Genomic DNA, 25,330 nt, shown 5'->3' with positions numbered 1-25,330 from the left:
GTAGGCTCCTCATTCCTCCTGCCCTTGCCCTGGGTTTGAAAAGAGAGCACATCCTCTGACTCACCATCCAGGGGAGATGTTTACAAAATGTGCTCACACCAAACTTGCCTCGCACAAGCAACTGAAAATCAAGTCGAAGGCCATGACTGTTGTAATACGTAGCCCTCAGTCAGAAGAAGAAATTTACCTGAAGTTCTTGCTCTTGATCACAGTTTAGGGACTCTCACTACAGAATGTAGACTGTCTGAGGAAAGATCACCATCTGAAATCTTTCTGCCAAAGTTAAATGGGGGTCTGTTCAGTTATTGTATCCTCCTGGTGCCTCAATTATATAAAAGTATAATCTTACACAAGTACGAGATACGTTTGGTTTGTTTTCCTCTTATATTCCTGTACAGAACCAAACTGCTTTAGTGACTTTGTATGTGTTTTGTTTTAATGAATAAAGTCTTCTTTTGAAATTGAAAAAGAGACCTTCTTGACGTTCTGTTTAGATGTGCTATGACACGTCCCTGCAGCAGATGGAACTTGAACCCAGGCCTCTTGACCCAGAGATAGGGATATTACCACTACATTGTAGGAGCAGTATGCCAGAGTGTATGTTGTGCTTTCTGTATGGGATGGGCAGCTGGGGCAGGGACAGCTGTACAACCCCTGTGCTGATCAGGGCATCTTGCCTCTGTCCTGAGTACATCTGAATCCCTACAGCCGTGTGCACCAGTTATCGCCTTTCTCTGGTGCGCAGGATTGATCTTGACCTGTCTTACCTACATTCCCTATCGAACACAATTGCCAGTACTCTTGAGTGGAACATAGAAGATAGGAACAGGAGAAGGCCATTCAACGCCTCAAGCTTGCTCTCCCACGCTATAAAATCATTGAGCTTCATACTCTAATCCCAGCCTCCCCCAATATCCCTTGATCCCTTTAGCCACAAAAGCTATATTTACATTCTGGTCAATATATAAAGTCTGGGTTAAGAATTGCCTCTTGGGCTGCGCACATCACATATCAATTATATTCCAGTAGGCAAACAGTGAGAAATAAGTTTGCCGCATTCTGCTTTGCAGGGTGTTAACTCTCCACTTTCCTCTTGGAGGTTATTTTTGGTGTGTGAGATAATTCACTTCTGAGAAGCTTTTCTTGAAATCCAGTCGCTGGTTGCATGCAGAGGAGGTGAATTGTTTTACAATCTGACATCCTCTTGAGTTTTTATGGGGCTGCCTAGCCATGGCGGCTCGCACTGACGTCTGTGAAATGGGAATGAGGAGATTGTTGATGCTGCCTGGCCTTCTGCAGAAGTGCACAACAGGAAGTAGCTAACACTCAGACTGGATTAGCAGACAAGAAAGTTATGAAGGGTGCCAGGAACAGTCAGCTGTATCAACTGCTGCATTACAAGGACAGTAAACTGCAGGAAAGCAGAAACAGTCTCCGGCCTCCGATTACTCCTCTCCATTTTCAGAATACCGTGTAGGACTCATTTCCTGTCCTTGAGGGAAGTGGGCTTGGTTTGGCACTGACTTGCACTGTCCCAAGCATCAGGTCTCATCTCTTTCTGCTACCCTCTTGTCATGGTGGTATTTCTTTAAATTAAAGGGAAATATTCATTTACTTTTTGCTGTGTGGGAATATTATGAAGTGTTAACTTTTACACTCTGGACATTCTGTATACAGTGCAGTGATTTCTTTAATTTAGGAGACAAAAAAGAGACCTGTATGCAATCATTTTCTTTAAAAAAAGAACAAATAGCCCTTTATAAGCAAATAGCTGTACTCTTATTTCTTGTGTGGATCAACAGAGAGGTTCTTATCTAACATTATCTAGCATTTTAGTAATACTTGTCAATGTCTGAGCGTTGCATATTTACCCAGTGCAAAGTTCAACACCTTGAATCCATTTGTTTAAGTGAAGCGTGTTCATTAGTTATGTAATTGGTGCAGAGGTCCCAGCTAATAAACTCTGAACTATTAGTGACAGGTTCAATGTGCATTGAAGAAGTCTGTCAAATGGCAAGTAACATTTGTGCCACACAAATGCCGGCAATGACCATCTCCAATTGGGGACAATCTCATCACCACCCTTAGGCACTCACCGGTGTTACCATCAGTGAATCCCATGCTGTCTACATCCTGGGGGTTACTATTGACCTGAAACTCAACTGGACCTCGCCATTTAAGTATAAGAGTAGGTCGAGAGGTCAGGAATAGTGCGGTGGTTAACTCATGTTCTGACTCCTCACCTTCTGTCAGATATAAAAGTTTGAATACACATATGAATAGATTCAAGAACAGCTTCTTCCCCGCTGTTACCAGACTTTTGAACGGACGTCTCAAATGTTAATTCTGATCTCTCTGCACTTTCTCTGTGGCTGTAACACTGTATTCTGCACTCTGTTCTGACACCATGATGCACTTGGTGTGGCACGATCTGCCTGTATAGTACGCAGAGCAACCCTTTTCATTCTATCTCATCACATGTGACAATCAATCAATCAACCATCTATCAATGCAGAAGTCAGGAGTGTGATGGAATACACCCCACTTGCCCTGGATGGGTGCAGCTCCAACAACATTTAGGAAGCCTGACACCATCCAGGACGAAGCAGCCCAGTTGATTGGCACCACATCCACAAATATGCATGCCCTCCCTTTATTTAGTCACAGCAATGTGTCCTTCTCCAAGAGGATGGCAGAGTGGCTCAGTGGTTTGCACTACCACCTCACAGCAAGAGAGACCCGGGTCTGATCCCAACCTTCAGCAACTGTCCATGTGGAGTTTGTACATTCACCTTGTACCCGTGTAGGTTTCCTGCGGGTGCTCAGGTTTCCTCCCACAGTGCAAAGGTTAGGTGAATTGGCCGTGCTAAGTTTCCGCACAGTGTCTAGGGATATGCAAGGTAGGTGGGATAGCCATTGTAAATGCAGGGTTACAGGGATAGGGGGAAGCATCTGGGTGGAATGCTGTCCAAAGGTGTCAGTATGGACTCAGTGGGCTGAATGGCCTGTTCCACGGTGTGGAAATTCTATATACCTGTGTCAGATGCACTGCTGAAATTTGCCAAAGATCCTTATGCACCACCTTCCAATCCCTTGGCCATGCCCATCTAGAAGAACAAGAGCAGCAGATACATTGGAACACCACTGTCTTCTGCAAGCTCCCCTCCAAGCCACTCAAAATCATGATGTGGAAATATGTCGCTATTCATTCATTATCGTTGTGTTAAAATCCTAAAATTGGCTCGCTAAGGGCATTGCTGATCTACGCACAGCACATGGGACTGCAGTGGTTCAAGGAGGCAGCTCATCACTACCTTCTCAAGGGCAACTAGGGACAGGCAATAAATATTAGCCAGCCCATGTTCCACAAATGAATTTTTTAAAAGTGCAGCACACAACATCCCTATGTTTTTGGAGATCAAACATGTAAAGATAAGAGAAGCAGAATCTTCTGAGGGCTGGTTGGCCCTTCTGCCCCCAAGCAGAACTTTTGATCAGCTACAAGATTCTGCAATGGCAAAATAGCACCAGAAAATGTAGAATTTGTGCAGCGAGGGCTGTTATTTGCAGCTTGTTGACCCTATTTTCTTTCAACAGACAGACCCAATCTGTCTGGAGCCACTGTCTCCATTAAACTTACCATGGATTTGCATGTGGTAATAGGTCAAACTCGGGCTACTTATTTATTTTGTTTACTTGTGTTATTCCTCTAAAAGAATTCTTTTGAGCATGAGATTGTTGGGAACGCTAGCTATTTTACACATCTGGCAGTCAATTTAAACATGCTATGTTAGAAAATAGAAATTTACTTTGATTTAGAAAGCTTTTATATCCTCGGCACGCCTCAGACTGTTTCACATAATGCTAAATACTTCTTTGAAGTGTTAGTTGGTTGTTTTGTAGAGAATAGGGCTGAACAAATGGAGAGTCCAGAGAATGTGAGTTAATTCTGAAAAAAAGGCTGCTTAAGAATTGGAACTCAGCTCAAAACATCTAGAACTAAATAAAAGGAACGAATGCAAGTGATCATGAAATGATCAGATTATCAGAAAGTCTGAACTAGTCCACTGGTGTGCTTTTGAGAAGGAAATCCACTTTCTTTCTGTGTTCTGGCCTTATGTGTAACTCCAGACCTACAACATCATATGTGAATCTTATCTGCGCCCTGAAATGGGCAAGCAAACCGCTGAACTGAGTAGGCTAACTAGAAAGGAGTTCTAAATGCCTCTTTTTCCTGCATTCCCTTACCCAAGACTGAATTTTACAAAGGCAAGACCTCACAGGGCTAATGGGATGATGTTCAATTTGTTGGATTTTTTTTGGTGTTGAATGTGGGATAAATGACGGTGAGACTACTGGGAGACTACCCGTCTAAACACTGGCAAGTTGGACTCGGCAGAATTGAATGCCTTCCCCAAAAGGGCTTTGGCAAGTGTTGCCCAGTTAGACCACATAGACACCTTATAGAAAGATTGTAATGTCTATTCTTTTAGCTTTATGTCCTGTTCTCCTCACTTATGCTATGCATTTCTGTATGTGGTGTAGCTCTTTTCTTTATTTTCTCTTTTTTTTGTACCTAAGATTAGTACCTAGGTACTTTGTATTTAAGATGGCGCTGCGTGTTGGTGACATTGTACACCTTTCACAGTACTCCTGTTCTACACATGACAATAAACCTAATTCTAATTCTAAGTGGCCCGTTTGGTGGCTGATTGGGAGATGCGGGGACCCCGAATGAGGCAGGAGGGTAGCAGGCAGGCAGAGACTCCACGACTGTCCCATTTCCACACAGACTAACTTTATGTTGGGACGGCTTCTGGACAGCCTTTCTTACCCAACGTCAATTGTGGACCCCCAGGTCAGGCCATTTGATTCACAACAAGGGGCCTCATTCAGTCACCACGGGTATTAACCTGGCCATGTATGGTGGGGAAGCTCACTGTGCGGGGCTGCAAGAAAAGCTAACCCATGCGTTGGAGACAACGGAGGGGGCCCCACTCAAAAGTACTGTGACTGATTGAGGGAAAGGGAGGGGTAGGGGTTTGGGGTTGTTAAGAGCCATCCTCTTGCCCTTGCTGTAAATCATTTCTCACCCCTGTCGCGCCATCTCTCACCTGTGTTTTGAGTACAGTAGGCCTCAGCTAGATGCATACTGCCTGCTTGGTGATGCTGCTGATCAAAGAGCTTGCGTTGGGAACTCTCGCTGGGTAGAAGAGCCAGCACCCCGAGTTCTTTGGTTTCAGCGACAATCTACTGCCATTCAGTTAGGTGTACGAGAGGCATTTAATTCAGAGGGTCTTTCCTAAAAGAGACAATGTGGTCCCCTCCCAGACAGCCCCGCAGCAGGTGGGTGAAACCCACCCCACCCACCCTCCTCCATCAAATCCAGCTTTCCTTTACCACTTCCTTAGCGTGTGTGACCTCGGATTCACGTCGCACCCTAGTAAATGGCACCGATGGTAATCCAATGAAAATGTCAAGCTGGTGTGTTGAAATCTGTAGTGGGCCTTGTGACAACGCTGTGACCACAGAATAACAGTGCTACCAACTGAACTGAACTGAAACACAAGTTATACCGATATCTCATGAGTGGGCCACACTCCTTAACCAATAAGTCAATTGTGTAAAGTAGGATGTTGTTGCATACTGTGATTTTTTTAAAAAAAAAGACTCCTCTATTGCTGTGCTCCATGGGCTTCACATTCATTCACCTTGGCATCCAAATGTGGGATCATCTGTGGCCCTTGACTGTCTTCCAGAATGACTTATTTGCTCTGTCTATTCCAGCAGCTTGATTTCAACTTGTTACGTTGTGATAAGGCAAACCTTACCCCTCTCATCTCAAGGCCAGCCCAGTTTGCTAATACTCCAGGATTTCACTGCATTCTCTAGGCATCAAAGATTAATCTTCTGGCAAACACTACAAGCTACTTGAGAAAGGACAAGAAGTGATGGGAGGTGCTGTACTGTGTTTTTGTTCAAATAAAAACCCAGCAAGTTCCTTTGAACACTGTGGATTATATCTAGAAATATTCAAAGTGAGGAAGAAAGCTCTTTTGCTGATCGCCAAGACTGAGTAGCAAATAAAATGGAAAGACGGCACCCCATGGCTATTAATTCAGAACCTAGGTTGAAAGTAAAGGCAGGCTGTGGTGGGTGGGGGGGGGTGTTGTGCCTCACTGGTGTGCCTGGCTTCAGGTGAATGGAGTTGTGGATCTGGAAGAAATGGAAATCAGCTTGCAGCAAAAGTAAACCAGGCCACGCAAGGAGATAGGGTGGTAAAGAAGGCGTATGGCATGCTTGCCTTTATTGGTGGGGGAATTCAGTACAAGAGTCGGGAAGCCCATGTTACAGCTTTATAAGACTTCGGTTAGGCCACGCTTAGACTAGTGCATTCAATTCTGGTCGCCTCATTACAGGAAGGATGTGGAGGCTCTGGAGAAGGTGCAGAGGAGGCTTACTAGCATGCTGCCCGGATCAGAGAGTATGAATTATAAGGAGAGGCTGGAAAAAATAGGGTTGTTTTCTCTTGAGAGGTGCAGGTTTAGGGGAGGCTTGATAGAAGCCTATAAAATTATGAGAGACATAGATAAGGTTTACGGTCAGAATCGTTTTCCCAGAGTTGAAGTGTCTAATACTAGGGGGCATGCATTTAAGGTGAAAGGGGAAAAGTTCAAAGGAGATGTGAGGAGCAGCATTTTTTAGACAGAAGGTGGCAGGAGTCTGGAATGTGCTGCCATCGCTAGTGGTGGAGGCAGATACAATAGGTGCATTTAAGGGAGTTTTAGATAAGTTCCTGAATGTGCATGGAATCAAAGAGTATGGACCAAGGATAGGCAGAAGGGATTAGTTAAATTTGGCATCATATTTGGCACAACATTGTGGGCCAAAGGGCCCATTCCTGTGCCGTACAGTTCTCAAAGACTTGATATTTGAACACCTTCAGTGTAGCACTCCCTAAATACTGCACCATCTGCCTGGATTACCCATTCATTGTCTCTGTTGTGGATCTCGAACCCATGACTTTCTGAGCCAGTGGTGAGAATGGGATGCCTGATCCAAAGTTTATCCCAGTCTACATTGTGGATTTCTCTGTCTCTTTCCAACCAAGAACCCCTCCACTCCACAACACATGCATGTGATCTAACATTCATCACTGGTTGAAGTCCTCAACGAATTTGCCGCATAGAAAATGTGTGAAGCACTATCACTTGATAATCAGTAATTTACCATGTTGAAAACAATCCCACTGTCATTCTTTCTGCTAAGCATTTCCCCAGAAACGTCACTCTGGTTGTAGTCAAAACCGAGGTGACGTTAGTCATACAGTTCATTGACAGGAAGAGTGCACAATGATTCATCCGTGAGAAAGCGGATGAATCATTACTTGTGATGTAGAGAGCTAGAGGGTGCGGAGCCCATGACATCCACCCAGAGTGGCCATTACAAGAAGCAATATCAGTTGTGGCATCAGCTTCACACTGTCTGCTAAGTTTTAGTCTTGCTGTTGAAATGTGGGAGCAGAGGGTCCAAACTTCTGATTTTCATGTGATCCCATGGCATCAATCACTGCATTCAGGATGTGAAGCTCGATTATCTCAAGTCTGACTGAATCGTGTTCAGTCCTGGTGCTGACAATGCTGAAAGCATTCATCATAAGGACTGAGTCAACAGCTCGTTGATGTGGGCCAGAAATAATGTTACTGTGGCCAGAAACAATGGAGGATCGTAGGAAGATAAAGCTTACTCTTACAGGTTTACAATGGTCAGATGGAAACCTGACTGAGTCCTAGCAACTCACCAGATTTAAAAATGAAGAAGCTGCATTTATAAAGTGCATGTCGAGACCGCAGTACAGGCCAAAGGGGTAGGATGAACTACTTTGTGGTGTACATAGTCACTGCTGTCGTGTAGGATAGTGAGATTCTTACAATGTTCCTGAGTGACACACAATTGGAACTACTGTATGTATACTAAACTGAGGTGTGGAATACATGTACAGAGAAATGCTTTGATTTTAAGGTGGTTTATCACAATGTATGCTTACTCTCGATTTGGGATTTCTGAATCGGTCTTTTGGAACAAATGAACAGGAGAATGGAGTCAAACATCAATCCCATGCTTCACAACAAGAAATCTGTTTGCTCATTGTACTCGATAAAATTTGACTTGGAATTTGTCCATGAAACATGTGTTGAGGGGCAACATATTGTTATGTGACAGGGACACCAAACCCACTCATCCCAACTCACACTGACACACTGAACCCAACTCATACTGACCCACTGATCCCAGCTCACACAGATCCCAGCTCACACTTGGTCATTTCCCTGAAAGGTGAGGCTTTTCAGATTTCCAGGTTCTGAGTATTTCACTGGCTGCCCTATGTTGACAGAGGCTGTGCTGATTGATCAGATCCCTGCGAACTGAATCCTTGTGCTTTAAGGAAGAGTAAATGTGAGAGCAAGCTGCTCATCCCATCAAAGTGATCTTTTCATTGCCATTTGGCGTAGGCCTGGAAAACCAAGGAAGCTGAGGTTAGTCCTTTGCAGTGCAGGGAGGTTCACGACAGGTCTTATAGAGATTGATTACAGCATTTGTCGCTGTTGATGGGACTTTTTCTGCTATAAATGAGTTTTTGTTAGTTTGTTTGGATCAGATTGCTTTTTACGCATTCAGTAATCTCTGAGATTGTCTTGGGTTTTTGTACAGTTTGAGGATCCATCACATTACTGAGGAGGTGCTGCACAGTCTGAAGTGATATCTATCAGAGGAGATTAATTGGATACAGCAGCTGCCGTTTGGGAGGATTTTAGCGAAAACCCACAGGGTTACATGTAGAAGAGCAGGGGGTAGGGGTGGGTTGTCCTCCATGTTCTGGCCTGTATCATCAGTTCCCCAATAAAAGGAATCCTGTCGGGTTCTTAGTGATAACTTTCTATGTGCAAATTGACTGTCACGTTTTCTATGCTGCAACAATGACTGTAATTCAAAGGGTGCTATAAAAATGCAAGTCCTTTAATACCAGCAGCATCCTCAAGGGGCACTTGCTTTGGTTGTTTGTTGCTTGGTAACGCTAAGGTTAACCTTAGTGCTCCAGCATCCCAGGACCTGTACAGACCTAGCTGGAGCAGAATGTGAGAGGCTGGAAGCAGTGGGGATGGCTACGTTATATTCTCGAAGTTAAAAAAAAAACGGAAACACATAGAACGATCTAATTAAGCCGCTATTAAATGCTGCCAGATAATCTTCATTTTAACAACTTTTGCTGGGCTAACGTGAGACAGCCTTCAGCATTTTTTGTAATCTCCTGGCGATTAGCTGGATTCTTGCATAACCCATGAGGTCATCACATTATAAGCGCACATTTCCAAGACGATGACTGAGTTTTTTCCCTTTCGACATGATTCTAAATTTGGCCAGCCAGCTCCCTCACAAAAATGCGAGGAAAGAAAAAAAAAATCCCGAAATGTCGTCAATGAAATGTTCCCAACCCAGACTAGGGCTGGCGATTGGGAAAGGGAACTGGCTGCATTCCCGGAACACTTACACTACAGCAGCCCAGGAAAGGCTTATTTTTAAATAAAAAAAAAATTCTTGACAAGGAACAAATTTATAAGGAAGTGGATGGAGGCTATGCTGGAATGCTGGCTGGGGCTAACTTTCTCAATCTTGCTTTCTGGGATTAGGGGAGGGAAGAAATCATTGATGAGGGCGATGATGATGGTGATGTCTGGCGGTTGCAAAAACATGAAAAGCAGAAAAGAACACATTTCCTTCTGAGGGCAAAATGTGTTTCAAGTGCAGGTGACGAAGTGCCGAGAAAATGTGTGAGTTAGTCTGGAAAGGAAATGTGTTTACTGATGGCCACATTGTAAATAGCACCCGTGCGGCTCCTGTGGAGGTGGGGTGGGGGCGCGGGGGGACGGTATCGGGAAAGGCTGCCGTTTTACAAATTGTGTTTTTTTAAAGAGTGCCAATCTTTTCTTTTAGAAAAATAAAACAACAATTTTAACAGCACCTGGACATTGACATTTCCTACCCTGATGTATGGCTTCAGGTGGTCAATGAAACACGAGTGCTTTAAATAAACACTGCATTCTCCTTGATCTATTTTTAGTTTGCTTTTCAGTTTTCTTGCCTTGACCGCACCACCACCTCGCCCCCCACCACCACCCCGCCCGAATCCTTCCCTGCACCAAAGTTGTTGTCTCCTCATTGATGGATTGAGTTGAACAAGCACCCAGTTCTGATTCTGTTGTCCAGGGCTCATCATTCACCTATGAACCCATTGGCAGCGAGGAGTGGCAGACTCTTGGAACATCATAGTTCTCCTCGACCTGATCATGCCTCTTTGTGCACATGCACACCTCTTTCCTTAAGCAATTAGTGGATAATGTTCAGGGACACGGACCCCAACTGCCTCCTCTTGATCCAAATAAATGTTAATTGTAACATTCCCAGCACCATCTTATTGTTCAGACAGGAGAAATCAGGGCGTAGACCTTCAATCTTTTGAAGCTCTAAGGCTTAGATTCACACTGGGGTTACATCTATCATTTACCACTGACTGGATGAACATGTTGACAGCCTTACTTATTATTAAATATTAACACAACGACCTGAATCTAAGACCCATACCTCTGGACTGAAAACAGTTGCTGAATTTTCCGAAATTGCCACATCAGTTCAGTGACAGTTTCCCCTCTGTTCATGAAGTGTTCAATAATAGTGATCAACATTAGTTATCAAAATATTAGTTGTTCTAAACTTTTGCAGCTCCTATATCTGGCTTCATTCATGTGCCTGGTCACAGTTAGGTCGTGCAACATAATTAGTACAAAGTTGGAGCAAATCACTGCAGATGCTGGAATCTGAACTGAAAACAAAAAAAAAATGCCGGAGATCACAGCGGGTCAGGCAGCATCCATAGGGAGAAAGCAAGTTAACTCTAATAACACCAATGCTCTAACTGAATGACATGAAATTTCAAATCATCAGAATGTGCACCATCTCTGAAAAAGCATCCAGTTAGTCCTACTCTTACATCTTGTTCTTTTTCAACACTGTATTCAATTGCTGTTTGAAAATTACTATTGAATTTGCGTCTGTAATCCTTCAGGCAAGCGCATTTCTCTCTCTGTCCACACAAACAGAACCGGTACAAATACATTTAGTAAAGTGACGATGTAGTTTTAGCGATCTCAGTATAAACTGTCCAACAATTCAGGAATAGTGTTACAGCCATACTGTGTCCTTCGTGGCAGAGCAACAGAAATAATTGTTCAAGAAATTTGAGGACCGCTGGGGGCACATTTGTTACTGACAATCTGGGAAAGATGGAGGCTTCTCTTTCTGAATAATTTGGACCCGAGCTTGTATCACAATGGGTACCTTTTACCAGAGGAAAGAACGTAACAATTACTGCTGCTATCCCACTGGCTATCAGGGTTTTTAATGGGCTTATGGCTGTCCTTTACAAAACAGTCACTTCCATCTCCAGGTTGTCATTTCTGTTCAGGGCTCCAGGCTAAGCTGAACATTTGGTCTGTAAATAGGCATTAAGAGGTTGGCTTACCTGGGGTTTCTGATATATCTTTGCTGCCTGTGGATTCCAGGCCTGGTAATTGAATTGCACCAAGATGTGGGATTTTGCCACGGTGTATTTTTACCTGAAGCAGCAATGCTTATGGTCATTTCCATCACTTAAGAACTAGATGTGGGTTACATGGTACAGAAAGACTTAACAGCTGTTTATTACAGCTCCTCATATACACATATTACAGTCAGTGTCTGAGCTAATATTATGCTATACAGTTACAAACAGTATACACACTCAGCATGCCATGCTTCAGGTGGCCCCAGTAAAGCTGGCATCTGAGACCTTTATACCCACAGGTCACATACTGATGATATCATGAGTGTGTCTCTTAAAGGCATTACTGACATACCGTGAGATATAACAGGACAGTTACACTAACAGTGTAACTGGATAAGGTACATGGACAGAAGTGAAAGTTTGTCCTGAGACTCCTGTCTAACTATAGCTTCAGGGTTTTACACCTGCAGCTCTGGAAGAGGGCTGTGTGGTGGATTTCATGGTAATGGAATAAAGGATTTAAGCAGTGGGGAAGTTTGGTAATTAGTGGAATGGTCAGGGATGCGAAAAGCCATTGTTGCCTCATTTATCCTTTCCTGTGCTGCAACAGTGGTGCACTTTAAAAGTACTTTATTGGTTGTAAAATGCTTTGACGCATCCTGAGATTGATGAAGAATCTTGTATAAATGTGATTAATGCCTTCTTACCTCCACCCTCCTACCATTTACAGTAACACAACAAACACCTGCTTTATTGGTGGTGATGGTGGTGGGGGAGGGGTGACCTTATTCAAAACACTTTGTTGATATATGCGTTCGAGTCATCTGAAAGTTAAACGTGGGGCTTGCAGACTGAGTGAGTGATGCTGTCCTAGGCAGATCAGCACATCAGCAGAGCCCAAAGCTGGGCTCATGTCACACTACAGGTGACCCCACCACACTATACACTCTCTCTCTCTCTCACACACACTCTCTCTCTCTCTCTCTATCTCCCCCACTCTCACAAACACAACCCCACTTTCTCTCACACAAATACAGGATCTCTCTGCCTCACACACGCACACACACATATGTAAATCTATGGGATGAATTTGTATTTGCAGGTATATTCTATTTTGTTCAAAAAGCACACAGTTTGTGTACGGGCAGTCAATGTGGGATTTTATAAATTCCTACTTTAGAAATACGACCAGTCTGATCCGAAACCAAAGCACAGACATTCTAAACAAGGCCTCACACCAAACATGCATTGTCTGGCCTGAAGTGTCACCTCGACACTTATGAAACCTTTAGTTCTCTCAGGGCAGTGACTTGAAATAAATTCAGGGATTTACATACACATAATCAATTAAAACCTTCTAACTGATTAAAGATTTAACAGTGTCTTAAATTTGTTTAATACATCCTTATCAATGGTGCGACCCTTTGATCTCTTACTTATAAATTCAGTGTCTGATGCCACCTCTCTCACTAACGCCTGCGTGGTGCTCCCAGAGCTTGTGTTTTCAAATGAACTTGTTGGACTATCACCGGGTGTTGTGCGATTTCTGACCCAGTCCCGACACCGGCACCTCCACATCACGGCCCTAAACTGATCCCAGCAACCACAGCTGATCTTAGGAATGACAGCACTTGAACCGCAATTTTTGTTTTGTTTTGTTTCCGGACACCTTGCTGCACGATACCGAGTGCCAAAGGGTGAAAAAAGGTCATGGAAATGAAACTGCTGTCCTGCTTTGTGCTGGGAGGGGGCACCACGTGAAGTGTAAATGTGTTTCACAAATGGCAGTCTGCTCTTGGTCCCATTCATTCCCGGGGAACACAATGCACAATGGGGGCTACATCTGACAGCAGGCAGTTTCTGCGCTGCACCGCCCGTCCTACCGTATGCCAATGACAAGCTGCAGATCCGTCCCCAGCTGGTTTTAGGTTGTGTTTTCTTGGACACGAAAAGAACCACTGCAGCGGCAACCCCTCCGTAAGCAGGGAGCATACCCCACCTCCCCCCGACATCGCAATTTACCAACGGAGAAGGAAAAAAATTGCATGAAAGGAATAGAGCGATCATCAGACGGCCAAATATGCTGAAAAGTTGAAAGCAGTGGAGTTGTGTGGAAGGGGAGGGGCGAGGCGTGCAATTGCGCTGAATAATCCAACAGGAAATCTTAACCGGAGCCTTGTCAGAAACTGCACCTTTTCCTTCCGACAGCGTGTGTCGCTAACCACCCCCCCCCCCCCCCCGCGGGAAAAGAAACATTTCGAAAACACAGCCCCGTCCTTCTGAGGCTGAAAGGTGGCCGCATATTTACGCGCTGAGTCAGGAATGCGGAGCTGCACACCGCCTCTCCCATGAGTTGGGAAGGCACTGTCTCCGTCTCTCTGGAGAGAGTATTGTGTTGTATAGCCCTGCTGCAGTACGGCTTGGAGTCTGCACACACACACAAGAGAGGAGACAGACACACGCACACACACAGGAGACACACAGACACACATACAGCAGAGAGGAGACATATATACACACAGAGAGGAGAGAGATACAGAGAGTAGGCACACACACAGAGACATACACATACATCCGAAGATCCGCCGAGACCACCTCCAGAACGGACGAGATTCCGGTATCCGCTTTCCACTCCACACCCCCCCCCCCCCCAACCCCCGAATCCTGCCGAATTGCATTTGTCCTTTCGCTTATTAAAAACGCGGACGCTGCTTTTGAACATGTACGAAACGGAGATGAAACTGAAGATCAGAGTCAGGCGGATCAAAGAAGGAAGGGAAATCCGAGGTGCGTAGAGAAACTTTTTTTTAAAAAAAGGGAATTAAACAAAAGACGAACTTTTAACGACTGAAGTTTCCAGCAGAAGCGAGTTGTTCCGATTCTATGTTTTTTTTTGATACATCATATGTCGGTTTGAGCAGGGATCTCTGTTTGCCGGTGTGATGGTGTTGATGGGGGTGTTTGTATGTGTGTTTGGGGGGGGGGGGGAAGATGTGGCATTGACAGATAAGAAGCAGAGGGTCCCGAGGTCAGGACCATGAATGGCTCGGGAGCCAGTGTTTGTGTGTGAGCTCTCGCCCTTGTCTCTTGTCCCTGCACAGTCCTCTCCTTTCCCGCAGGCTTGAATGAGGCGGGGCGGATGGACACGGCGAGTGACGGGTTAATGGAGAAGCTTAAACAGGGGATCCAGAGCTAACTGTGTGATCTTCTCCATAAAGTACAGTGTGACAGCTGAGAGAGAGAATGCTTTGTGAATTATGTAATGACAGTGTACACCCTGCAGAGGACACTGTGGACGAATAGCATGTTGAAGCAATGGTGAGCACACATCCCCTCTTTTGTACCTTATTGCTGATGGGAACAAAAGGGAGAGGAGGTAGCATTTTGATTTAAATGTTATTGCTCGAAGCTTAAATATCCCACCACTTATGAGCACAGAACGATGCTTCTTACATCTGCCTTTCTGGGGCATGTTTGAGTAAACCACAGAGCTACTGATGTCATGCCTCAGGAATGGTATTAGCATCCCAAAAGCTCGCTATCTAATCGAGCCAAAAAGAAAACGCGCTCCAGATGAAATGGTTTATTGGAACAGTTCCATGGCAACACAACTCCTGGACTGATGTCAGAAAACTGGACAAGTGTTTTTTTTTGCATGGTGGAGTGGGGGAGATGTTGTTGCTGCTGGAAGTTGTACGGCTGCTAAGCTTTTGTCTGATGGAGCATAACAAGTGGTTGAGCTGTCGACCGAGAAGGCAGTAGAGTAGCACACTGTTCTCCCGAGAGTGATAGACAGAGATGGGGCCTACTGCAAATGATGTCATCCGGCTAGCTCACAGCAGGCTTAGAACCAGCTGTAACCAACTGTTATTGTTGAGGTCCAACCTCTTTCCTCAAAAAAAAGGCAGCAGGCAGGCTTGTGAGGCAAGCTACATGTTCTTTATCACAGTAGGATACTTCATTTGGGTAGTATCTTTCTCAAATCATTGTTATGCCTCGTGATGCTGCTCCCTCAGCCTTGAGGTTTAAATAGCCAGCCCTTTTTGATTTGAATTATTATTGTCACGTGTATCAGGTACAGTGAGAAGTTTTGTTTTGCATGCGCATCATACCATACTAAGTGCATTGTGGTACTGGAACAGAGCAAGGAATACAATGTTACAAGCTGCGCAGAAGGCACACAAAGAGAGAGATCAACATTAAATTTAAAATTTGAGAGGCCCATAATAGCAGCGGGGAAGAAGCTGTTCTGCACAGACCCCGCAGCAGTTCACAGGGCAAATAATTGCCTGAGTTACTTTTTTTTAGTTTGAATGGGATAAAAACTATATCATGGCATAGTACAGCACAGGAAGGGTCGACTGGCCCATCATATGGGTGCTAAGTTTTTGAAAAAGTATTTACTTAGTACCATTCTATTGCTGTAACCCCTTCGCCCTGAAAGTGCTTCCTTTGCTGACATAAATGCAATTCCATTTTGGAAGTTACTCTTAAAGCAGCTACCATTACCCTTTCAGGCAGTACATTGGGACTCCTGACGATGTGTTGCAGAAAAATAATTCTCATCATTGCCCCTTATTCTTTTGCCGACTGTTTTAAATATTGGAGGTTTTTTTTTGCAACCCCAGTATTGGGTACTATTCCTTGGAGGCTGATCTAAACAGAGTGCAGCTATTGTGGGTTTTAATGAGGCTGTTGCGCACTTAATGTTACTTTGAATTTGATTTACATTCACTAAGCACAGAGACAGGGAAGACAACTCATTGTTTGTCAAGAGCTGAGCTTAAGTTTGCGGTATAACAAAGTGTGGAGCTGGATGAACACAGCAGGCCAAGCATCATCTCAGGAGCACAAAAGCTGACGTTTCGGGCCTAGACCCTTCATCAGATGAAGGGTTTAGGCCCAAAACGTCAGCTTTTGTGCTCCTGACATGCTGCTTGGCCCGCTGTGTTCATCCAGCTCCACACTTTGTTATCTTGGATTCTCCAGCATCTGCAGTTCCCATTATCACTTACCAGCATCGTTTATAGACTAAAATTGATGCTTTCCAGTCAGCTGATCTTGTTAGCTAAACACATTTTTGTAATTTTTCCTTTGTGAGTAGGAAGGAACTGAAGTTAAAAATAGTCACACCCCATGTACTTAATGAATGTATACATGTTTGTCAGGACAATACCTGATTTATAACATTCACATAAAGCATTGTTCATACAACAAGCTTTACGTTGTTGCAAATAATTTGCACCTCAATTTAGGCCCATCCTCCACTCGAAAAGTTGACATAACTGAAATAACTGGTGTACTTTTTCAGATAGATAAACATAAGGCTTAGATAGTTTTCTGAAGGAGGGTCCCGACCTAAAACGTCAACTTTCCTGCTCCTCTGATGCTGCCTGGCCTGCTGTGTTCCTCCAGCTCCACACTGTATTGTCTCATGTTCAGATAGTGTTCGTGTGTTCACGTTTTTCCATGTGAACTTCTGTGTCACATGTATTGTGTTAGCTCATCAGAGGACAGTGGAGATGTTACCACTATTGGCCTCAGCACCCCTAGATTAATGGGGTGGTTGAAGGTGGAATCTCCCTGGGTTTTATCTTCTTAAAAAGGAAGACTTGTGTTCTTGTAACACTTTTCATCACATCGGAGTGTCATAATGCATTTGACAGTTAATGAAATACTTTTTGAAGCATTCTTGCTGTAATCACCATCCCACATGGACATTGCAACATCAGCACTAATTATCGTGTTGCTCCCCCCCCCTCCACATACAGAATATTTTTGCCATAAATCACTCTCTGTACTCAGCACATGAAGAATGTGCACTTAAAACATTTGGAACCTTTCCACCAGTAGTGAGTGATCAATTTAAAATACATCTAGTGAGTAACAAACCCACGCCGATCATATCTGAAAGCTGGAAAACTCCGATTTGGTCATCTTTAAAAGTGCGAAATCTGCTACTGATGAGAAAGTCACACTAGTGCTGTTTGTGTGACTGTAATGTTATTGTGTTGTAATGCTTGTGAACTGGTGGCTCAGTTTTGCAATGTTATTGAACTCTGATCTGACTGGAAGAGTTGTTCCTGTTTCTTGATCCATATCTTTCCCAAACCCTTCAAATGTGGAATTAAATAAATGAACGCTTGTACATTGACAAGTCACTGCTGACTCATTATGCTTTGCCTTGCTCCCTCAGCCAAGGTCCAACTGAGAAACACTGCTGAAAACAGTGGACAGTTGGGCAAAAATTTAAAGCCAGAAACTCCTTTAATTTGTAATCTATCACGTTACCATCTCCAGGTTAACTGAACACCAGGATATAATTTAATAGGCTGCCTTCTGGCCGATTCAGTCATCCATGTATTATGTGGGAGCAGCAGAGGTTTCCAATTAAGGAGTCGAACTAATTTTCAGCCCCAGAATGTACACTGACCCAGCAGCCAAATGATTTATTGCCAGCTTTCAGAGGCAAGGGCAATGACCTGCACCTGTGCTTTGCTTCAATCGTGATGTGATGTAATTGTCAAATCCAGGAGGTGATGTAATGCAACTAAAAGAGCATGTTGGAACTGTGGGGGGAGGAGAGCTGAAACACTATACTGGGCGTGGATTCAGGATGTGTAATGTTCCTGTTAATGCAGTGCACTGGCCAATGCAAAATGTGTCGTGTATCTGTGAGCATACACTTGCCTCCCCTTCCCTTGAACGACCATGAATCCTTAGCCTTTGCAAAGGAAGTACCAAGTCGCAGAGATTGAATATTCTCATATCCAAAATGATCACTGTACTAGAATCTGAAAGTTGCAAAGCACAACATTGTTTCGATTCATTCCAATGACAGATTAGGAAAACTTTCATTGTAATGTGTGGGCAGTGCTGAATTCATTGCATTTAGTGGAAAATGAGAACATGAAAATGAAAGTAGGGACGGTTTTAACGAAAAGGACTCAGGAAATGGGTGTCGTTTATCGCCTATCACTAATTCTGTTTAAAAAAGAGATGGTGAACCATTCTTGAACTGCTGTTGTGTGTGTGTGGTGAAGATATAAGAACATAAGAGTTAACAATTCAACCTCTTGAGCCTGATCTGCTGTGTGATCTGAGGGTGGCAAATCTCACCTTGGCCTCAACTCCACTTTCCTGTCAAAAACTGAAAAAAACTTGCTGGTGCTATAAATTTGAAACAAAAACAGAATTTGCTGGAAAATCTCAGCAGGTCTGGCAGCACCTGAGGACAGAAATCAGAGTTAGCGTTTTGGGTTGACTGACCCTTCCTCAGAACCTCATATCTGAGGAAGGGTTGGTGGACCCGAAAAGTTAACTCTGATTTCTATCGACCAATGCTGCCAGACCTGCTGAGCTCTTCCAGCAATTGCTGTTTTTGTTTCCACTTCTCCTGCCCATTGTCCAGCATCTTTCGACCTATTTCTAATTAGAAATCTATCTCCTCCTTAAATGTACCCAATGTCTCACATTCCCAAGAGGTTGCCAGAGTGCCATTGATGAGGGAGTGCCAGAATTTTAACCCGGCAATGATAAACGATGGTGATTTATTTTTAGTGCGGGACAGGTGACTGCGAAGGATATTTGGAAATGGCAGCGTTGAATCGGTTTCCCTTGATCTTCCATGATATCGTGTTGGACTAGGATGCATGAAGTCTGAAATTACATAACAGCAGGTTATAGTCCAATAGGTTTATTAGAAATCCCAAGCTTTCGGAGTCTCACTCCTGACATTTCACCTGACGAAGGAGCTCCGAAAGCTTACAATTTCAAACAACCCATTGGACTGTAACCTGTTATTGTGTGACTTCTGACTTGACCTTTCAAATGGTGAAGGCTGCCATTTTGAAAGGTACTTTCTGTGAATTCTGTACCACGTCTTGTAGATGACGCACACTCCTGTCCTGGGGTGTTCTGGTGGTGAAGGGAGTCCGTGTTTAAGATGCTAAGCGGGCAGTGGTCACGCAGATTTCCATGTCCTGGATGGTGTTGAGCTTCTTGAGCATGGTCAGAGCTGCACTCATCCAGGCAAGTGGGGAGTATTTGATCATATGCAAACCTGCGCCTCACAGACGATGGACAACGAACACGGAATAGCCTCAATATTTGACCTTCTGTAGAAGCCACAACATTTGTGTAGCTGTTCCAATTTAATTTCTGTTAACATTCCCCAACAAGGATGTTGATATGCTGATTCAACATCAGCAATGACAAGAATGTCAAGGGGAAGTGCTCAGGCTTATCAGAGATGTTCATTGCCAGACACTTGTGTGACATGAATTTTAGTGTCTACTGATATCAGCCCGATCCCAAATTGTGTCCTCACCTCTTGAACCCGTCCCCACCCCTCGCAACCACACCACACAATAACACGTAATTTGGCATTCCTGTGCTTCTCTGTCAGTAATATAATCACTCACCTTCAAATTGCTCCCAAACTGCCGGTGACCTAGTGGTTGATTTCCAAGGATGAGCTCGAGGTGTGATTATACTGTCGGAGTCTATGGAGTGGGTTCATTGTTGATTTGCAGCGACATTTAGAACAGGGACTGGGACAAAGTGAGAGTAAAACCCCCTCGACTGATTTTCCACTAGACCAAAGCTACCAATGAAGACTTTAGCACCATTTCATGTTTTCATGCGTGGCAGTGTCCTTGTGTTTCTTCCTGCAAACAACACCACCCCCCCACCCCACCAGCAACCACCTCCCCACTTTCTCAGCTTTTGCTTTCATTTCATTACGATCTCTCAGCAAATTGGATGTGCAGCTGAATGGTTTTGATGTACTCTTCCCAGATAGTTTCATATCCTGTATGTGCCTGAGTCTCAGACCCATGTGACGAGGTTAGGAAATGATGGCAGCTTCAGTGGGAATTCACTGTACCAGAGGAGGTGAGGGAAGACAAGATTTCTTTTCATATAAAATAGATAATCGCAAAAGATTTCCAGCAAAGAGCTAGGCAGCCATTTGGGCCCGGGAGAGCTGGCCTTAATAATTAGCCTCGGCTGTGATGTAAAGATGCTTTTATTTTTGCAGAGTGGGTAAGGGGAAATGGCTGAGGCGACAGCTGTTAAGATCAGAGTAATTTTCCACATCATCTCTCCTCAGACCTCTGAGGGTGTATTAGAAGGCTGCATAGTGTGCCAGCACTGTGTAATAATCATACGGCAAGCTGACAGACTATGGGGAGATAATAAATGGCCGAGTGACAATGCCTGTATTTAAGCTGCAGGGCACAAAAAGGATCCTGATTTTTTATTTTGGTTTCTTAAGAAGGAAACGGGCCAGTTGCTTCGATTTTGCTTTGTTTTCTACATAAATTGGCAGTCAGTTTTGCACGGAGAAGATGAATTTGAAGCCCTTGAGCGCATTCACAACCCCACCTGTACCCTAACCTGCACTAATTTCTGATCATCCATTCCCTCAAAAGCTTACTGATGGACTTTGGTTCCTGGTCCAGTGATGAATGCTATAATTTTAAAATTCCTATCCATCTGTGTAAGATCACTATATAATCCCTCTCTGTGGAATCTTGCTAATTCCCAAAACATTCTGATAACTCTGCATTCCTCCAGTTCTGGCATCCTGAACAAGCTCTCACTTCCTTTGCTTTATCCAGTGGTGGGATTAACTTCAACTTTTTGTAATGACCACTCTATGCCTCTATACCGCAAAGAGATTCTTTAAAATGCTGGTTAAACTTCTTTCACCAAACATAGTCCACTGTCCTAATATACCCTTAAGAGACTTGGCACCAGCACTTTTTGTGTGATAATGCTGTTGGGAAGTACTCTGGGACCCTTTACTGTGTTAAAGTTGTATAAATCTGTACAAACAAACTGGTGTGCATTGCTGGAGGTTTCTTGCAGTCACACACCTCAGTAACAAATTCAGCTATTCATACACCAAGAATATTTGACAAATTTTTAATGGATGGATGTTTTACTCTGATCGCCTTTAGCTCAGCTCATTGTACATCTGCCTCTAAATCAGACGTTTAGGGCTGCCAGAGATAGTAGGAACTGCCGATGCTGGAGTCTGAGCTAACAAGGTGTAGAGCTGGATGCAGCATCAGAGGAGCAGGAAAGCTGACATTACAGGTCTGGACAACAAAATGTGAGGCTGGATGAACACAGCAGGCCAAGCAGCATCTCAGGAGCACAAAAGCTGACGTTTCGGGCCTAGACCCTTCATCAGAGAGGGGGATGGGGGGAGGGAACTGGAATAAATAGGGAGAGAGGGGGAGGCGGACCGAAGATGGAGAGTAAAGAAGATAGGTGGAGAAGGTGTGGGTGGGGAGGTAGGGAGGGGATAGGTCAGTCCAGGGAAGACGGACAGGTCAAGGAGGTGGGATGAGGTTAATAGGTAGCTGGGGGTGCGGCTTGAGGTGGGAGGAAGGGATGGGTGAGAGGAAGAACCGGGTAGGGAGGCAGAGACAGGTTGGACTGGTTTTGGGATGCAGTGGGTGGGGGGGAAGAGCTGGGCTGGTTGTGTGGTGCAGTGGGGGGAGGGGATGAACTGGGCTGGTTTAGGGATGCAGTGGGGGAAGGGGAGATTTTGAAACTGGTGAAGTCCACATTGATACCATATGGCTGCAGGGTTCCCAGGCGGAATATGAGTTGCTGTTCCTGCAACCTTCGGGTGGCATCATTGTGGCAGTGCAGGAGGCCCATGATGGACATGTCATCAAGAGAATGGGAGGGGGAGTGGAAATGGTTTGCGACTGGGAGGTGCAGTTGTTTGTTGCGAACTGAGCGGAGGTGTTCTGCAAAGCGGTCCCCAAGCCTCCGCTTGGTTTCCCCAATGTAGAGAAAGCCGCACCGGGTACAGTGGATGCAGTATACCACATTGGCAGATGTGCAGGTGAACCTCTGCTTAATGTGGAATGTCATCTTGGGGCCTGGGATGGGGGTGAGGGAGGAGGTGTGGGGACAAGTGTAGCATTTCCTGCGGTTGCAGGGGAAGGTGCCGGGTGTGGTGGGGTTGGAGGGCAGTGTGGAGCGAACAAGGGAGTCACGGAGAGAGTGGTCTCTCCGGAAAGCAGACAGGGGTGGGGATGGAAAAATGTCTTGGGTGGTGGGGTCGGATTGTAAATGGCGGAAGTGTCGGAGGATAATGCGTTGTATCCGGAGGTTGGTAGGGTGGTGTGTGAGAACGAGGGGGATCCTCTTGGGGCGGTTGTGGCGGGGGCGGGGTGTGAGGGATGTGTCGCGGGAAATGCGGGAGACGCGGTCAAGGGCGTTCTCAATCACTGTGGGGGGGAAGACCTCCCATTACAGGTCTGGACCCTTCTTCAGAAATAAGCTGCCACTCCAGTTCACCAGTAAGGGCGTGCTGCATTGTCAGATGCACCGTCTTTCAGATGGGATTTCAAACCAAATCTCCAGTGGATGTAACAAAAAAAAAATCCATGTACTGGGGCATTAGCCGTGGTGTGGCCAATATTAATGCATCATTTAACATCACTGAAGACTGTGGCACAATAATAGTAATCTCTAACTGTAAGCTATCAAATACCCACCAGGCCGTTGGCCAAAGAGACAGCATGCAACAGACCGTTTCACAAATCAGTCTGTCAGTCTTGCCACCACTTACCCACTAATCCCCAAAGGTGTGCGTGAATATACACTGACAATATTTAAGCTCACAGTGGGGAAAAAAAGCACAGGTCTCTATTGCTTTTTGAGAAGTGTACAAATTAGCTTCCGTGTTTCCTACATTTGCTCAGTGGTTTGCACTTCAAAAATGCTTTAACAAAAACAAATAAATTGGCTGCAAAGTCCTTTGAGATGTCCAATGGTAGTGAGAGGTGCTACATAAATGAACACTGTTCTTTCTGTAGCTTGCACCTGGCTGTTGGATGTTCAGTGAAGGAACATGGAGATCATTCTGCTTGTTGTGCTGTTTTTCAGTGCTGAAGCTCGTATCTCCTGGGTCAGAAAGCTGTGGTTTTGTAGCTGTACTTCAAATGTCATCCAATTCAGGGCAGCGAGTGCTCCGTTGATACACGTGTTGTTCTTTGCATTCAGATGTTAAACAGAGACACCATCTGGCACTCGTTTTTCCGAGCACTCTTCAAAGTTCTTTCAGTGTTTCAGCCTATATCCCTCTCAGTCACCACTACTAAAGCACTTTCTGGTTATTGTTTGTACAGTCTCACTATACAAATTGAGTGCTTTGTCTCCCTGAATTACAACAGCCTGAAAAAGCACTTAATTGTCTGTCAAGTGTTTGATGACAAGTTGACTGGATGAAAGGTATAACTAAAATGTAAGATATCTTTATTTAAATCTCCTTTCATATCACACGATTGTTGTTCATGGAGACAACTAGAAATCAAACTTTTAGTCTACGCCAAGACCAGAAGACTTAATAGAAGGGGTTTTTTATTATGCGGGCACTGAAACATTTTGCACATGGTTATGTAAACACATGCTCTGCAGGAACCAGGCAGCACTTGTACAGGTCTCACAAACTAACCTCGAATAGGGCAGAGCTAAGATTTGACTGGGACTGTAATCTGAGCTGTCCAGTTGAAATGTCCGAACCGTGTATTTCAGAAGTTGATCAGATATTTGCAACAATTCGCATTTTCATTTGAGAGAGCCTATGCGCGCATGCCTGTTTTGTTTTATCTTTATGGTTTATAGGAAAAGGGACTGTTTTTTCTGCAGCCAGCTTAATTTACTGTTAAGCACTACTCACTACAGATGATCTCATAGCAATATTATTTATCTACAAAGGTGCTTGCGATAAGGGGGAGAGTTCACAATGATTTCCTGTCAGAGCTTCTCCCCACCCTTTACTACTTTCACAAATACTGATACCATCCTGTTTATTGGTTGACATCTTTCAACTTTTCTCTGCCTGGTGGTCTGCTTTTTCTGACATCTCGATGCAAAGGAGGGGAGAAAAAAAAATGAAAAAAAACTTGCATTTATTAAGTGTCTTTCACAACCTCGGGGCTTTCAGGGTTGAAGGCATTCAACTTGAAAGGGTTCAGAAAAGATTTACAAGGATGTTGCCAGGTTTGGAGGGTTTGAGTTATAGGGAGAGGCTGAATAGACTGGGGCTATTTTCCCTGAAGTGTCAGAGGTGTGACCTTCACAGAGGTTTATAAAACATGAGGGGCATAGATAGGGTGAAAATCCCCCAGGGCTTTTCCCTGGGCAAGGGAAGTCCACAACTAGAGGGCATAGGTTTAAGGCAAGAGGGGAAAGATTTAAAAGAGACCTAAGGGGCAACTTTTTCATGCAGAGGGTGGTGTGTGTATGGAATGAGTTGCCAGAGGAAGTGGTGGAGGCTGATACCTATCCAAATGCCTTTCAAATGTTGTAAATATATCTGAATGGGAAGGGTTTAGAAGAATATGGGCCAAATGCTGGCAAATGGGACTAGATTAATTTATGGTATCTGGTTGGCATGGACGAGTTGGACCGAAGGGTCTGTTTCCAGGCTGTACAGCTCCTAAGATGCTGCTTGGCCTGCTGTGTTCATCCAGCACACTTTGTTATCTCAGATTCTCCAGCATCTGCAGTTCCCATTAGCTCTATGACTCTAGTCAGTTGCGTGCTTTTGAAGTGTAAATCACTGTTATAATGTCGAAAATGTGGTAGCACAGGAAGACCCCATTAGCGGCACTGAGAAAACACGCAGATCATCTGTTATTGGTGATGGGGATTAAGGGATAGATATTGGCCCAGAGTTAACTGTTCCTTGAATTAGTG

The 25,330-nt window shown here is 44.4% G+C and overlaps 1 protein-coding gene across 4 annotated transcripts in view; it reads left to right on the top strand.

Moving 5' to 3' along the window:
- Positions 1 to 25,330, top strand: part of LOC125459410 (dual specificity protein phosphatase 8-like) — a 225,493-nt gene that overhangs the window by 186,429 nt on the left and 13,734 nt on the right. The window contains exon 1 of one of the 4 annotated variants that reach the window (XM_048545832.2): positions 13,954 to 14,386. The exons of the other annotated variants lie outside the window; for them this stretch is intronic. Within the exon in view, the coding sequence (XP_048401789.1) occupies positions 14,320 to 14,386 (67 nt within the window). The 5' untranslated portion in view covers positions 13,954 to 14,319. Of the gene's footprint in view, positions 1 to 13,953; positions 14,387 to 25,330 lie in introns of those variants that run through there. 4 annotated transcript variants of the gene reach the window in all.

Source organism: Stegostoma tigrinum, chromosome 17 (assembly GCF_030684315.1).
Source record: "Stegostoma tigrinum isolate sSteTig4 chromosome 17, sSteTig4.hap1, whole genome shotgun sequence".
Lineage (NCBI taxonomy): Eukaryota > Metazoa > Chordata > Chondrichthyes > Orectolobiformes > Stegostomatidae > Stegostoma > Stegostoma tigrinum.
The sequence above is the reverse complement of the archived record's forward strand: the minus strand, read 5'-3'. Positions and strand labels throughout refer to the sequence as shown.